This window comes from Notolabrus celidotus, chromosome 14 (assembly GCF_009762535.1).
Source record: "Notolabrus celidotus isolate fNotCel1 chromosome 14, fNotCel1.pri, whole genome shotgun sequence".
Lineage (NCBI taxonomy): Eukaryota > Metazoa > Chordata > Actinopteri > Labriformes > Labridae > Notolabrus > Notolabrus celidotus.
This window is the reverse complement of record NC_048285.1, coordinates 18,123,757-18,138,283: the sequence shown is the minus strand read 5'-3', so window position 1 is coordinate 18,138,283 and position 14,527 is coordinate 18,123,757. Positions and strand designations below refer to the sequence as shown.

General features: G+C 37.5%; 2 protein-coding genes across 2 annotated transcripts; both read right to left on the bottom strand.

Annotated features, from left to right (window-relative positions):
- Positions 1-82: 82 nt before the first annotated feature.
- Positions 83-2,886, bottom strand: chchd2 (coiled-coil-helix-coiled-coil-helix domain containing 2). The gene is made up of 4 exons (XM_034701481.1): positions 2,688-2,886; positions 1,652-1,904; positions 859-1,054; positions 83-460 (listed from the first exon to the last, which is right to left on the bottom strand). The coding sequence occupies exons 1-4, from the start codon at positions 2,735-2,737 to the stop codon at positions 450-452; spliced, it is 510 nt and encodes a 169-aa protein (XP_034557372.1). The 5' UTR covers positions 2,738-2,886; the 3' UTR covers positions 83-449.
- A 1,332-nt stretch (positions 2,887-4,218) lies between these two features.
- im:7138535 (uncharacterized protein LOC797998 homolog) lies at positions 4,219-9,757 on the bottom strand. Its single transcript, XM_034701920.1, has 8 exons — positions 9,555-9,757; positions 9,213-9,319; positions 7,115-7,240; positions 6,762-7,021; positions 6,588-6,668; positions 6,373-6,489; positions 4,662-4,808; positions 4,219-4,572 (listed from the first exon to the last, which is right to left on the bottom strand). The coding sequence occupies exons 1-8, from the start codon at positions 9,596-9,598 to the stop codon at positions 4,405-4,407; spliced, it is 1,050 nt and encodes a 349-aa protein (XP_034557811.1). The 5' UTR covers positions 9,599-9,757; the 3' UTR covers positions 4,219-4,404.
- Positions 9,758-14,527: the final 4,770 nt, after the last annotated feature.

Sequence of the window (14,527 nt, the reverse complement as noted above, 5' to 3'; positions counted from 1 at the left end):
TAAAAATAGAATTGTTTCTTAAAGAGTACAGGGTAGTCAAGCAGGCTATCTGGACAGGGAATAAATCATCACACCTCAGTGCTTTTATTGTTTGAGTGCTTTATTATTTTAAACTTGACTGGACTCATCCAGAAGGTTCAGACTGATGGTTTTACAAGTTATTCTGTTCTACAAATGCAGTGCACATATGGGTGGAACTATAAATTAAAAGCACTAAAGAAAACAGTTGGAATCAAATCAAAGCATGCAACACCAAAATATATAAACATTATTTATAAGACAAGATTTACAAGCTCTGCAGCACTGTCCTGAGATATGACTACAAAGATGTTGTCTGTTGGTAATCAGCAGTCAAGATAAAACATGGTTATTGATCACTTATAAACTAGGTTGTCTTGGTTTTCTGTGTTGTTGCAAAGGTCGGTTTGTGCGTCCCAAGGGTTTCTTTCTCATGACATACCTGCAAAGAACAGAAATGTTAGATTAGTCACATTTCATATTCTTTACTGTTTATTCTCATAATTTGTGTTACATGATTTGGCTTTTCCTTATAAAGTCAAGGTAAAAAGAAGGTTATATGACACAACAGCTCTGCCCTGTGGCCACACGGGGTACTGCAACACTTTACAGCAGGACCATACTGAGGTCGTGATGACTAATAGTGTATGCAAAGTCTCCTTGTTTAGCAGTGGTACATTAATTATTAAAGTAACAACAAACAAGGAGACAACAGACAATTGATATACCAAATGTAAAATGGGAGCTGGGATTAAACATTATTGAGTGACTCATACACAATAGATAAATGACAACAATGTAAAGCCCTTCCAAAAATCCTTCCAGACATGTCACACCTACCATTTGCAAACTTGCACTGTTTGAGCACCTCACTGAAGCCCTCACAGAGTTTGAGGTCACTCTGGTTTTGGGCACACTCGATGAACTGTTTGAGCTCATAGGAGCACGCCTGCTGCTGCTGGGGGGCTTCCTGCTGGTACATCATGGACTGCGGCTGTTGCTGGTACATGGGCTGGGGCTGGGGCTGGTATTGCTCCTGAAATAAAAAAGACAGATGATGCCACACTTCCAGATCTACTTTAAGCAAAAAGTTATAAGAGGCAGCTCAAGCAGCTGAGAAGGAGCAACCTTTTGTTTTAGTTTGTAACAACAATAATCTAAACCATAGTGAATTGTGTGGGGTTGCTTAAGTTGTGACAGAAAATATATTCTGCACTATTTATTTTGTCTTCCACAAAGTAAAATTTAGTGTCCTTGGGTCCTTTTATTTGTTTCCTTCTCCAGCTGTAGATGTTTACACAAATAAAACCCCAACTAAAACCAGAATGAAAGCAAACACTAACTCTGGTAGGAGAACTCCTGGAGCTCTATCTTCAGTTACAGTGACGCATTAAAGCAGAGAGATATGTTACAGCTCACCTAATCAGTCTTTGAAAGTTTTTATTGTTTAGTTTTCATTCATTAGAGCATATAAAGCTTTGACAATCAACTATGGAATAAAGCAAATGTGCTTAAAGCCATTTCACACTCCTATTTTTTGGTTACTGCAGTCCTCCTTGCTAAGTGTCAGACACACTAATCCCCCCCTGCAGCTATTCCAGTCTTGTGACCGGCTGAAACACACTTTATTTACCTGATATGTGACGTCAGGCTTGGCAGGCTCAGAGTGTCCTCCACCGAAGCCTCCTGTCATGGCATGGCCGATAGTGTGCCCGACTGCAGAGCCCACTGCTACTCCGGCAGCTGTTGTCGCCATCTGGGCAAACATACCTGGCTGCCTGGGTGCTGCGGCTGGAGCACCCATCGCTGATGGTGGAGCTTGCATTGGAGCAGGGGCGTAGGAAGGAGGAGGTGCAGCCCTAGCCATAGGCGGTGGTGGAGCCCGGCTGTAATCAGAGTCATTTTAGAATAACAATCCCAACACAATCACCATCTGATACTGCTATATTCATTTGCTTATGCTGAAGTTCAGAAAAGTCTCTTAAAGTGCACAGTTATCCTCTGTAGGCAACATATCATACAAGTCAGAGTGAACTGTGGATGGCAGTGGGGCCGACTGGGGCATGGTGTCACTTCAGGTCACTATGAGGATCTCTGCTTTGTTATTGCAACTACAGGACAAATAACAGTGCAACATATTGTAGACCTTAAGTATTTTACAGTGACTGTTATTCTAAACTAGATGTGGGTAAAACAGTACATTATCACACTAGTAATAACTATAAAATGAAGATACTTTGAGTCGGTTTACACCAAAGAAATCCCCAAATGGAATCTTAAATCCTTCAGCGCTTAAAGTCAGAAAGCCACAGAGACAGTCTTAATGTAACTGTAAATGGAAACAGATCCTAGATTACTGCAGTTTTCCACATGTGTGATTTATTCTGGCGTTGTGAAACCACTACCAGGGTAAGCTATCAGATAATGACGCAGACTACGCATCATGACCTTCATAAATTATATATAAATCTTTTAAGAAAACATGTTTTCTTTACATGAAAAAGGCTGAATACGATCTATACACCAGTTCAAGATGATTCAAACATGATGTAATATGCCTAACGTTTATAGGCTAACATATGCTACCATGTACCACCGGCTACCTCACATTAGCAGAAATATAAGCACACAACGTCAGCCAAACTTTAGGACATGTACATTTAATTTACCTGGCTGGAGGGGCCATCCTTGATGTCCGGCTTCTGCTTCCTCTTGGCATTTTCAAGTTGTTCGTGTCTTTGTCGCTGACTGATAAAGTTAAGTGTTATACTAAACAGCCACACTCGGTAGCAGATATATCTCGACCTTAGGCTGCCTGTTCCGGAACTTTCCAGGTGTTACATCATTAGTCTTACGGGTAACTTCCGGTGTGACGGATGTACAAAGTTGCTTACATCAGTTTCAGCCATTGACTGTGGTGTCAACTAATATTATGGATTTCACTATTTCTTATCTAAACTAACTACATTTCCATACAACTATATAAAAATAAAATGAAACATTTTGTTTTACATGTATGAACTGAACATTCTATTTCCCAGAGCCCCCTTGCGGCGAGATTATTTAAGGTCTAGGCCCACAATCCCTCGCAATACTACTGAAGACGATAAGTCAATGGATGTTTTTATTTTATAGGCCAGTAAAAGAAAAAGAATCTTACATTTTTCATACAATTCTGTACGGAAGAGGATTAGGGCCACTAAAAAAAATAATTTAGGTTAAAAAATGTTTTTTTTAAATTATTATTCTGAGAAAAAAGTCAGAATTCTGAGATTAAAGTCAGAATTCTGAATTCTGACTTTAATCTCAGCATTCTGACTTATTTCTCAGAATTCTGACTTTAATCTCAGAATTCTGACTTTTTTCTCATAATAATAATTTTAAAAAAAATTCCCCTTTCATTTTTTTTTTTCAGTGGCCCTAATCCTCTTCCATAAAAGTCTGACTGTAGACTCAGAATATAAAAGAAAAGGCACATAAGAACAGTTTAGTTGAGCTGTCTGAATTTTGCTTAAACTAATTTAAAATGTTAATCAGATAAATCAGAAAGAACTTTAATCACAATGTATCTCAAGAATACAAAGAATTTGACTCCTGTATTTATGCATACTCCCTGTACAAACATAAATAGACAGACACTAAAAGTCAAGTACTAATAAAAATTATATAAAATATACATATTAGTACAAAAGGCAGAAGTGCAATAAAAGACACAATAGACAAACATGATAACGTGCAATAGTGCAAGGATGAAGGTGGCTCTGTCCATGAGGTAGCTGGTTTATGACACAGTGTTAAGTGTTCATCAGTATGACAGCCTGGGGGAAGAAACTGTTCCTGTGTCTGAGTGTTTTTGCGTACAGAGCTCTGTAAACTGTGAACTTAAACATAAGCATGAGAAATCTGTTATGTATAAGTAGTATCTCTATTTATATAAATGGACACATCAGAAGGATAAAAAAAGATGCATCTCACCAATTCAACCAGGATTTCTATTAATCTGACACAAAATTTGCACCTCACCTTACTTTGTATCTTCATTCCAAATAAAAAAAAGTTACACAGATGATTTTACCCCCCCAGTCGTCTTAATGATTAACTGTTAGAAGCATAAAAGGATTTCACACATTCAAAATATGCTTGTGTTTCATAACTTTATTAAGCAAACAAATATACGTATGAATGAGCAAAAAGCACCAATAAAAAATTAAGTTTATTTTCTTGTTCAAAACAACCAAAATGCCAGTGCATTACAGTAAACGCACATTTGTATAATATAAAATGATTATAGATGCAGCATTCAATGGCCATTCTTTATCTAATTAAATGATTGAAATAAAGATATATCACTACTTCATTTTTATGTAAAGTCAAGAAACAAACATATTATTCTTTTTTTCCTTTCTTCTTTTTATCGGGAAAATTACGTCGCTGATGGTGTCCACCTCCTCGTCCTGATCTGTGTCCTTTAGATCTTCTGTCATCCCATGCTGGCATTGGTGGTTCAATTTCCCCTGGTCGTCCTCCCCTGTCTGGTACGCTGCCCATCAACGTCTATAATGGACAGAGGTCAAATTAGACACATCTACATTCTGAATAACACTCACTCAACAGGTGCCATTTATGACAGTGTGTGGTTGTACCTTATAGACTGGGGTGCTTTTTCCAGCCTTGATTGGTTCATTGGTGGACTGATCCTCTCTGGCAGCGATTAGAAGAGCCAGAGAGACTCGAGGGGAGCCAGCAAGGGATGATAAAGGTGGCACTGATGCCAGAGCTTCACTGCGTTGCTGTTAAGAGAGGAAGACTGCTTGAACTGGGGTGTTTGTTGATATCAACATCAACAGTGATGTCTCTGATGTGTGTCCCCTGATAAGCTGGTGCAGCAAATTACTATCTTAACCAGAACTTTAATGAGTAGAAAGCTGGGCTAGAAGCTTGGATTTATGTAATCCTATATCTGTCGGTAGGTTGTTATAAATTGAATTTACTAAAACCTATTTTCATAAATGGACAGATCGCTTTTAAGGTTTCTTTTTAAAGACATTTATGGTCTGCAGGAGGCAAAAGCCTGATGGTATTCTCTTACTTTTCCTCAAGCTAAACAACAGCTTAATATTTTTCTTTACCAATAAAAATGTGTTCAGTTTGTTATCCTCATTCCTGTTGTCTCTACACGTATTTCTACAAGGTTCATTTTTGTGTTATTTGTGTGAGGATTTAGAGCTGCCATGAGGAACTTTAGATTTATGTTGACTTTGGTGGCTCCTGTCGGCAAAAAAATGTAGATTTTGCAACTTTGCTGATCTTGTAACTTTGCTGATCTTGTCCTGTCCATGCAAAGAAAGTGTTCTCTAACAAAAAAAAATCTCACCCTGCTTTCCGTGAACACTCACTGTGAGTGTTTGCTGTGGAAAATGTGAAGAAAGGCTGTTTCTTTAGCGTGCCCCAAGTCCTCTAGTCTGACACCTAACTTCTTGCAGTGGTTTAAGGCATCCAAAATTACAACATAGAAAGGATCAGCCTTCTTGCTAACAGTATTGTATGCTTTTGTAGGTCCTAAAAGGTTGTCTGTATCCATTTCTGTCTGTTTCACAGCCAGTTAAAAACTCCTCACAGTGGCTTTAATGCTGATCTGAATGGCTATAGCTTGTTTTTTTCTGGCAGTGAGAGTTACAATGTAGCTTATATACCACAGATACCACATCAATATTTCCCAGTACTTCTGTTTTAGATTTTGTTTATAACATTTTATTTCTTTACAGACTCAAAAATTATAATATACTGGCACTAAAAAGCACAACCAACAACCAAATAGTCCATTTGATGACTGTTCTTAAAGTAATTCACTCTTCTTCTCCCTGTCCATTTTAGAATTAATCTTAAGATTTTAGTGTTTGTTTTTAAGTCACTGCATGGTCTGTCACCTCAGCATATCTCTGATCTCATAAAAATCTAAGCCCCCTCCAGAGCACTGAGGTCGGCTGATCAGATGCGTCTTGTCGTGCCAAAAAGCCGACAAAAGACAAGGGGAGACCGAGCCTTTTCAGTGGTAGCTCCTAAATTGTGGAATGAGCTGATTCTGATTCTGATTCTGATTCTGAGCTACCCACCCAAGTTAAAATGGTCCCCACCCTGGATACTTTTATATCACGTCTTAAAACTCATTTTTACTCCCTGGCTTTTAATACAGCATTAGAGTTTGTGTTGGTCTCTGTTTGTCTTTTAATTTACTGTATTTTAAATTTTACTATTATTTGTTTCCACTGTTTGTATTTGTTGTGCAGCACTTTGGGAACCTTGTTGTTTTTAAAATATGCTATATAAATAAAATGGATTGGATTGGATTCTTACCTTTTGATTTTCTCCCCATGCAAATGACTCAAGTGTGACCTGAAAACGTTTAATAATCATCTGTCGTCGACACTTATAATCCTCTGACAGAACTTCATTGATTTTATGAACTCGTGTCTGAAAGACACAAAGAGAAATTGTTAAAAAGCTAATGTCATTTGAGAATAACATCTGATGTACAGTATATCTAACTCAGTATAGTTCGGACAACTTACCCACTGCTCTGGGCTGAGGCTGGTCTTGAGAAGCGGGTTTGTCATGTCCCCACATGGAAGGCGAGCAAGCCTCAAATCCACCTTCATTAAAATAAGGTTCAAAAATGATTTTCATGTTTCTCACCTCATCATCATAACGTTAATTTAACTCAAGCTTCCTCACATCAAACTCACCTCTTTCAACACATCTGTCATTTGACAGGAGGCATCCATGTCGAGCGCACGCAGCAGTAATATCCATTCTGCCTGCATCTCAGCCTTCCTTTTGACAGAAACATCATCATCTGCATATTCCTGGCAAAAGTCATCAAGTTCACAGCTGTGATCTTCAACTCTCTGCTCCTTTACAGACTCCTCTTCTGCTGTCTTCTCCTCAGCATGCGATTCCTTATACTTCATTATGCGAGCTGCTTGCAACTCTGATACAAGGAACTCTAAAGGATTGAACAAGAAAACCCCGTCATTTAATGGCCAGGCTTGAAATGTTCAAAACTATGAACTATGAACAGATTCAAAATCATTCTCACCAGTGACTTGGTTAAGGATGGACGGCTCGAGCGCCTCTGATGAAACCACAGTGAGGGGAATGAACATGTTTGACAGTAACTTTCTCAGCTCTCCTACCAATAAGATGTCACCTGTCCTGGATGAGCCTAAAAAAGAAGACAAAAAAATATATGAGGAACATTTGTCACAAGTCTACAAGTCTGAAAATACACACCACGCTGTACATTCATGCAGTCATTGTTCCACTGTTGGTAACTTGGATATCTCTTTGTTCCAGTTATTCAAAAACCGGTTGATAAATCATCTGTTTGTTGGTGGTAACTAGGGTTGCCAACTGTCCCGCATTAGCCTGGACATCCCGTATATTGGGCTAAATTGGTTTGTTTCATACGGAACCTCAATTGTCCCGTATATTGACCATTAATTCTTGTAAATACAACAGACTGCACTCTACAGATCCAAGATCAGATAAAACAGCAGTGGCAGATCATGTGCCAATCACACTGCCTGTCATCCAATCACAGGCCCCTTCATGTGCATCAGTTGTATATAGTGCAAATGTGCCATATCCTGCAAAAAAGTGTGGAGAGGATTTTCTCTCTGATGGCCATTAAATGGTCAGACTCAAGAAACAGATGCAGCACAGAGCTGATCCAAAATGAACTTCAAATATCTGTAAATTGTGACTTGTCGTGTAAGGACTTCTCTGTGGCAGTGCAAAAGGACAAAATACTGCTTGAGTCAGTCAAGAGCAGCAAAAAGTATCCCTGGAAAAAGTACATTTGATGAGTCATACTCCTCTTTTGCATTTAATTTATCTTTTGCCTGTTTGTTTATGTAAACAGCCAAATTGTGGTTTCTTTGAGGTTTATTCATACGAGGTTACATAATGATACAGTAAGGATTAAAGGGAATATACACACTTTCTGCATTTCCAGTTGAATCAGAATATGAGGGTCTTTGACCTTTTTTTTTTTTTAAATATTTCCAGAATGGTTGCAATGCATATTTATTTATTTGTGTCTGGAATAATGTGTTCAAACAAGGCTTGTTTGAACACATAACGTTTTTTTTTGTGTTTAAATATATATATATTTTTTTACCCTTTTCTTAACTTGAACACCCAATAAGTGTCAGGTGGCGCAACCAGATATTTGTCAAAATACATGTACTTACCTATCATTTATTTAGCTGAAAGTTTTAGGAAGTATCCCTTAGAGTGGTTACAGTGCTTTACACATTTGTATTTTTTGAGTCTATTTTTATTTACAATATATTATGATTTTTGCATTCTATTGGCCAGGTATAAAATATAATTTTTACAGTTTTAGGTTGGTTGCACCACCTGACATGGAAAGTGTTACCATCCACCTATAAGTTGATAAAAGCTTTTCTATTATTATTTAAGAGACATCTACAAACCTTTTAACTAAGCCATGACTATTAGTTGGGGTCCTCTGAATTATTTAATATGTTGAAGTCCATTATAACTACTTACTTTCAAAATAAAAGCTCCATGAGTACAGTGGTGCCACCCTGACATTTGAGAACATGCAAATTCCTGGACAAAAGTTTTTAAATAACCTTAGGTGCCTTTAAACTATTGATATTTATGAAATTTATTTCAAAGCTCTTATATGTACAATCATGCCATGGTGTTTTAATTTGAATTTAATATTATTAAAATACATTTTTTATAGTGTTTTAAGTCAGGACGGTTGCACCACCTGACATTTTCAGGGTTTGAGATACTTCAAAATAAAATAAATCTCAATATTTGAATGTACTGAAATTCTATTCAAAATAAGCAGGTATTATAGAATCAATTGATGCATGTCTTAAAAATAACTAACTATTTCAAAATAAAATAATGGAAAAATATGCACGTCATGTCAATGACCCATGAATATACTCTGAATTCACACATCATGCACACACCACCATGACACCGTGCACCTGTCCCTTATTTAGTAGTGAGAACGTTGGCAACCCTAGTGGTATGTTATCATTATAAATTCTTTTTTTTTTATCATTTATAAAAATCAAAGCAAACCTAAGCCCTTTAGAGAATAAGAGTTCCTTCACACAGCACAACAGACAACAGTTTCTATCACACACCTTTTAAATCTGGACAGACGGTTCTCAGCTCAGTTGCCAGCCAGGTGAGCAGAGGACAGGGGAGCTCGTCACACTGGCACCTTCTGAGGCACGCGCATCCCGGGTACCTAGCCAGGAAATAAAACACGACAGGTGAAGTTACCTGCGTCAGCCCGGCAAGGGCCCCCATAAACACCAGTAAGCCCAGCGTATTGATACACAAACGTTTACAGTTACATACTGAAAATTACGTGTTTAAAAACAACAGAGACTTAATTTATATCAGCTTTAACACATTGCTTCAAAAACAAATTACAGGTGGGGACTACGAAGCTGATTAAACAGTGGATAAACGTTACTTACCCTAACGCCTTAAGCGATGTAACTGTCCCTAAACTCCTGTCCATTGTTACTCTAATGCTTTACAAGTTTTAAATCTACATATGTTCTCTTGTAAATCAGCTTACTCAGCTGTCTCAAGTTCAACCGTGTTTTGAAATTGTGCTTCCTTCATTCACACTTGTTTTTGTGCCCATGCCACCGCCTGCTGGCCGGAGTGTGCACAGGTAATGCTGTACCTCTTCTTCTTTGTATTTAATGGCGGATCGCAAACAACTTTTAGGTGCATACCGCCACCTACTGTACAAGAGTGTGCATCATCATGTCACTTTCTCATTAAATTCTTCCTATCAGTCTTGTGTCTGATAGGAAGATATAGAGCGCCCTCCTGACTGCTCTGATACCGCCTGCCTCTCCCTCTGTTCCCAGCAGTCCCGTGAGGCTCCACTCCTGTATTGCTGCTCTAACCCTCTCTTGGAACTGCTCTCGCTCAGCTGCATACCTGTTACAGTTCAAAATCACATGTTCAACATTCTCACGCACTCCACACCTCTCACACCAATCATTCATCCTTTTACCTATTGTATACAAAGTGTCATTTAGCCCTGTATGACCCACTGTTGGTCTCATTATGATAATTTCCTCCCTTCTTTTCCTTTCCTTATAGTTCTTTGTTATTACTGACTTTTGTATTTTGTAAAAGCTCCTTCCTTTCAGGTCTTCCTCCCACCCTTTCTGCCATATTTCCACTCCTTTCTTCTTAATCGTTGCTTTCCCTTCTCCTGTCCCAAGAGGTGTTCGGACTGTTATGTTCTTCCCCAGTGCCCCTTTTGCTTATTTGTCTGCATCCTCATTTCCTTTCTTCCCCTCATGTGCTGGCACCCAACAGAACTGTACATCTACACCACCCACCCCTGTGAAGTCCAAGCAAACTGTGTTGTAAATCATTGAGTAAATCTTCTCTTGCAGTGTTTGATGTGTAAATGCTTTCCAGAACCGCTACTGAGTCTGTGCACACCACCACCCTGTCTGGCCTGACCTCCCCCACCCACTGAAGTCTGATGAGTACTGCCACCATTTCTGCTGTGTACACTGACACCTGATCAGAGAGCCTTATAGACAAATAGATTTTAAATTCTGGTGTACACACACCAACTCCCACACACCCACTTGCGCTCTTGGATCCATCTGTGTATATTTTAAGGTAGCTATAATAATTGCCCCTCACATACACACTTGTTTTCACTCCAATCTCATTCATTCGCCATTCTCTCTTCATTGCTAGGACACTCATGTCCACTTTAACCTCAGGGTAGAGCCAGGGGGGTATACTGCTGACAGGAGTGGGATGCTGTACCTCCTCTTCTTCTTCTTCTCTCATTTTAATATCAGACCGCAAACCAGATTATAATGGTGCATACCGCCACCTACTGTACCGGAGTGTGTAACATCATGGTTTTGTACTTCAGGTAACAATCTTATTTTGTAATTCTCTTGTTATTGAGATATCTTGTCATTATAACACTTTTCAATACATCTTAAAAAAATGGAATTCTCTTTCTTTTCTAGTAAAACAAAACTTGTATTAAGTAAAAGAAACAAACAAAAAAACAACAACCTTCAAATCAATTAATAAGATTGAGTGACTGATAATGGGATGTCGTTAAAACATCTAGTGACAATTTACCTTTATGAAAATATATATCCAAATATCTCAATTCTAAAATCACTTTTCTTTTTCAGTCATATGAATCAACTGGCCCTTCTTTAAAATCGCACTTCAAGGAACAGCCATATAAGCCAAGAGAAAGGACCAGAAGAAAAGTAAAAAAAAAAAAAAAATACAAGTAAAGTAAATAAAATAAATAAATAAAGTAAAATAAAACAATAATAATATAATAAATAATAATTGTGATAATAATGACTGGGATAATAACATTAACAATGCTAACGATATAACATTTATTAACAATATGAATATCAATAACACTTAGAAATCTGTAGCAATTCAGGTAACATTCTACATAATGAAAACATGAAAACAAATAACTGAACAACAAAAGAAAATTAAGAAACTAAGTAATGCTGTACCACTAGATTTGAGTCGGATGAAATACTCAAGCTGACTTACAAAAATTAATTTGAATATAACACTTGCGGTATTAATAATTGATAGATGTAGAGTTTCTTATCTTAGGTGCATTAATGTGTGCACATCATAGGCTATGGGGTCTATGAAACATCAATATACAGTCAATGATGCATATCTTCAGGCATTAAGCTTGTAGGGCTAGTTCAATAACTTTATGTTCTAGTTGGTACTTGTGAATTCCCCTATGGGTGTACAAAGTTTGCCTTAATTTCTACTATAATAACACAATACATGTGTTGATTATGTTTTATATCATAACTCTGATTGTGTTAGAGTATAGGCTAGTTATCAAATGAATTAAGTGCAATAAAGAGTCAAAAATTCTCTTCACAATTAAAGATGGATTGGAAATCTTTGACAGCAGGAAATGGACATACATACGGTTTGTAATACATATGCAAGCTTTTTCAAAACTTCATACATACGTACAGTGGATAATTAAAAAAAACAAGACTGAAATTGTGTTTGGATACATTTTAAGTATTCCTATTTTGAATAGTACATGAACTCAAATGATCTAAATACTATTTAGATACTATCTAGGCTATATGCTTTAAACAGTACATAAATGCATCACTATATTTATTTAACTGTGCATTGCAGTCTGCTTGAAATGTGTGAGACAACGTTTCTGTAACTCTTCAGCAGCATCTCTGTGTCAGGAAGAAAAATGTACCTGATTAATTAAAAACGGCTCCAAATGCCATTTGAAGGAAGATTTTAAAAAACTTTATAACTTCAAATGGGGCCGAAATAAAATGAGATACCTAGGGGTAATCATACCTAACAATTTAAATAACTTGCATCATAGTAATTATGGAAAATTAGAAAGCTTAGTGAGGCAAGACCTGAGTAGGTGGAAAATATTACCACTCACTCTACTAGAAAAAATTAATATTATTAAAATTAATATTTTGCCTCGTTTCCTTTTTTTATTTCAGAACCTGCCACTTTATATAGCACCTACTTGTTTCAATGTATGGGAGGGGCTACTGAGAAAATTCATATGGGATGAAAAGAAACCAAGAGTAAAACTCAAAATACTACAGCAAAGGAAAGTAAAAGGGGGACTTGCATTACCTAACTTAACTCATTATTATTATGCAGCACAAATAAAATCAATCTTAGTGTGGATGAATAAAGATCTAAACCCTAAATGGAAACTCATTGAGACTAAACAGGTGAGTACATTGAGTACATTAATTTTCTCAGAGTTTAAAAAAATCCAGTTAAAATGATTAATTAAAAACTCTCCCACACTTATTTGATTCATGTCATATTTTCTTAACTCAATAAATTAAAACCACGTGCTGTACATTTATGTCCAGTAGGAGGCACCAGAGCCCTGTAATAAACTAGACTGAATTAAGTTCAATATCAGGGTACTTATTTCAAGTATATGTACTCAAGTACCATACAAATAGTCAACTACTTATTCAATGTTTATGCCTTTTATGGAATATGTCCATTCATTCATTCTAATATATAGCTGTACTCAGCTTCAAGAGGCATATATTGTTCCTCCTCACTACATTAAAATTCGGTTCACTTTTATATTTCCCTAATCCAGTGAAAACCTCATATATTCACATTTGGTGTATTTGATTTATTTTCCTTTTTTCTTTTTCTTTTTGATGATGGGGTTACTTGTAGGGCACTAGTTTGTATAGAGCTATTAGAGAGCTATTTTAGTTGAAAAGCTCACCATGACACTGGATCTGAGAATGCTAAATCCTGATATGAAGTATCCCTAACCATGTTTTGGCTCTGCTACACTATTCATCACTATGATCAGTGGCTGTGATATCTACATGCCCTTTTCTCTGATGATTATTTTGTTCACTCAGCACTCTTAATGCCATCTCTCTGATGCCTGCAGTGCAGCGGATGCATGCTTCACTTGAGCTGGAGTGTTTTGGACAGTAGCACTTGATTTAAAACACTGAACAGGCTTTTATGGTTCTGTTTGGACAGCTTTGATTCTGTTTCTTCATAAACTCTCCAAAAGCTCTTACAGCAGGAAACCTTGAACTCAAGTTGTGCCATCAAACATGGATAGTCAGCTGTGCTCTGAGTCATCAGGATGATGTGTCATTTCGTTTATTTCATTTTCTTGACAGTCTTGCTTGAGGCCCAATAAGACTGTCAATTACTCCAACACATGGCTGTATGCACAAACACATGAGCTTCATTAGCTGTGTGTGTGTGTGCATTGTTTGGGTTGACGTGTTGCTGATCACACTCCTGGCACAAGCCACCCCATCAGCAGCGTATACACTGAGCAGGAACAATGAAGACAGTGGTTGTGTACATCTCTGTCTGCTTGATGCCTGCTGCCATATGTAGAGAAGCTGTGCCTCCACTCTGACAACAAAAGACTCACCACGCGTCGGGATGCTGCGTCTTTCATTCCCCCGACACTGCCCACTGCTTCATGAAACCCTGGAGAGGCTGACCTTTGACCTCTGGCAAGCTGCCAGACAATGCAGGCACACACTCCGCAATGCTCTGCAGTGATCATATATGCTGGACTTGTTGAATGGCAAATGGTAAATGGACTTGTACTTAAATAGTGCTTCTCTAGTCTTTCTGACCACTCAAAGTGCTTTTATACTGCTAGTCACATCTACCCATTATCACAGCATTCAAACACTGATGGTAGAGGCTGCTGTAGTAAGGTTTTAGTAAGGTTGCTGTAGTTTTTCATGATTTTTTGCATCTAATGCAACATTTTTTACAGTATTCATGTTCGCATCTCAAGCAAAATTTTCACTTTTTTCATGATTTTTGCATGAAATGCAATTTTTTTTTTAATTTTCATGATTTTCCATGTCAAATAAAGGTG

Bases quoted from the DNA above. Each gene is read 5' to 3' on its own strand.
- chchd2 (XM_034701481.1), bottom strand. From the start codon at position 2,737: ATGCCAAGAGGAAGCAGAAGCCGGACATCAAGGATGGCCCCTCCAGCC. The intron at 1,905-2,687 runs GTAAATTAAATG...CTCTGATTACAG, and splicing joins AGGATGGCCCCTCCAGCCAG to CCGGGCTCCACCACCGCCTA. The intron at 1,055-1,651 runs GTAAATAAAGTG...TTTTTATTTCAG, and splicing joins AGCCTGACGTCACATATCAG to GAGCAATACCAGCCCCAGCC.
- im:7138535 (XM_034701920.1), bottom strand. From the start codon at position 9,598: ATGGACAGGAGTTTAGGGACAGTTACATCGCTTAAGGCGTTAGG. The intron at 7,241-9,212 runs GTGTGTGATAGA...CTTCTTTTTTAG, and splicing joins CGTCTGTCCAGATTTAAAAG to GCTCATCCAGGACAGGTGAC. The intron at 4,573-4,661 runs GTACAACCACAC...TGTCCATTATAG, and splicing joins AAAGCACCCCAGTCTATAAG to ACGTTGATGGGCAGCGTACC.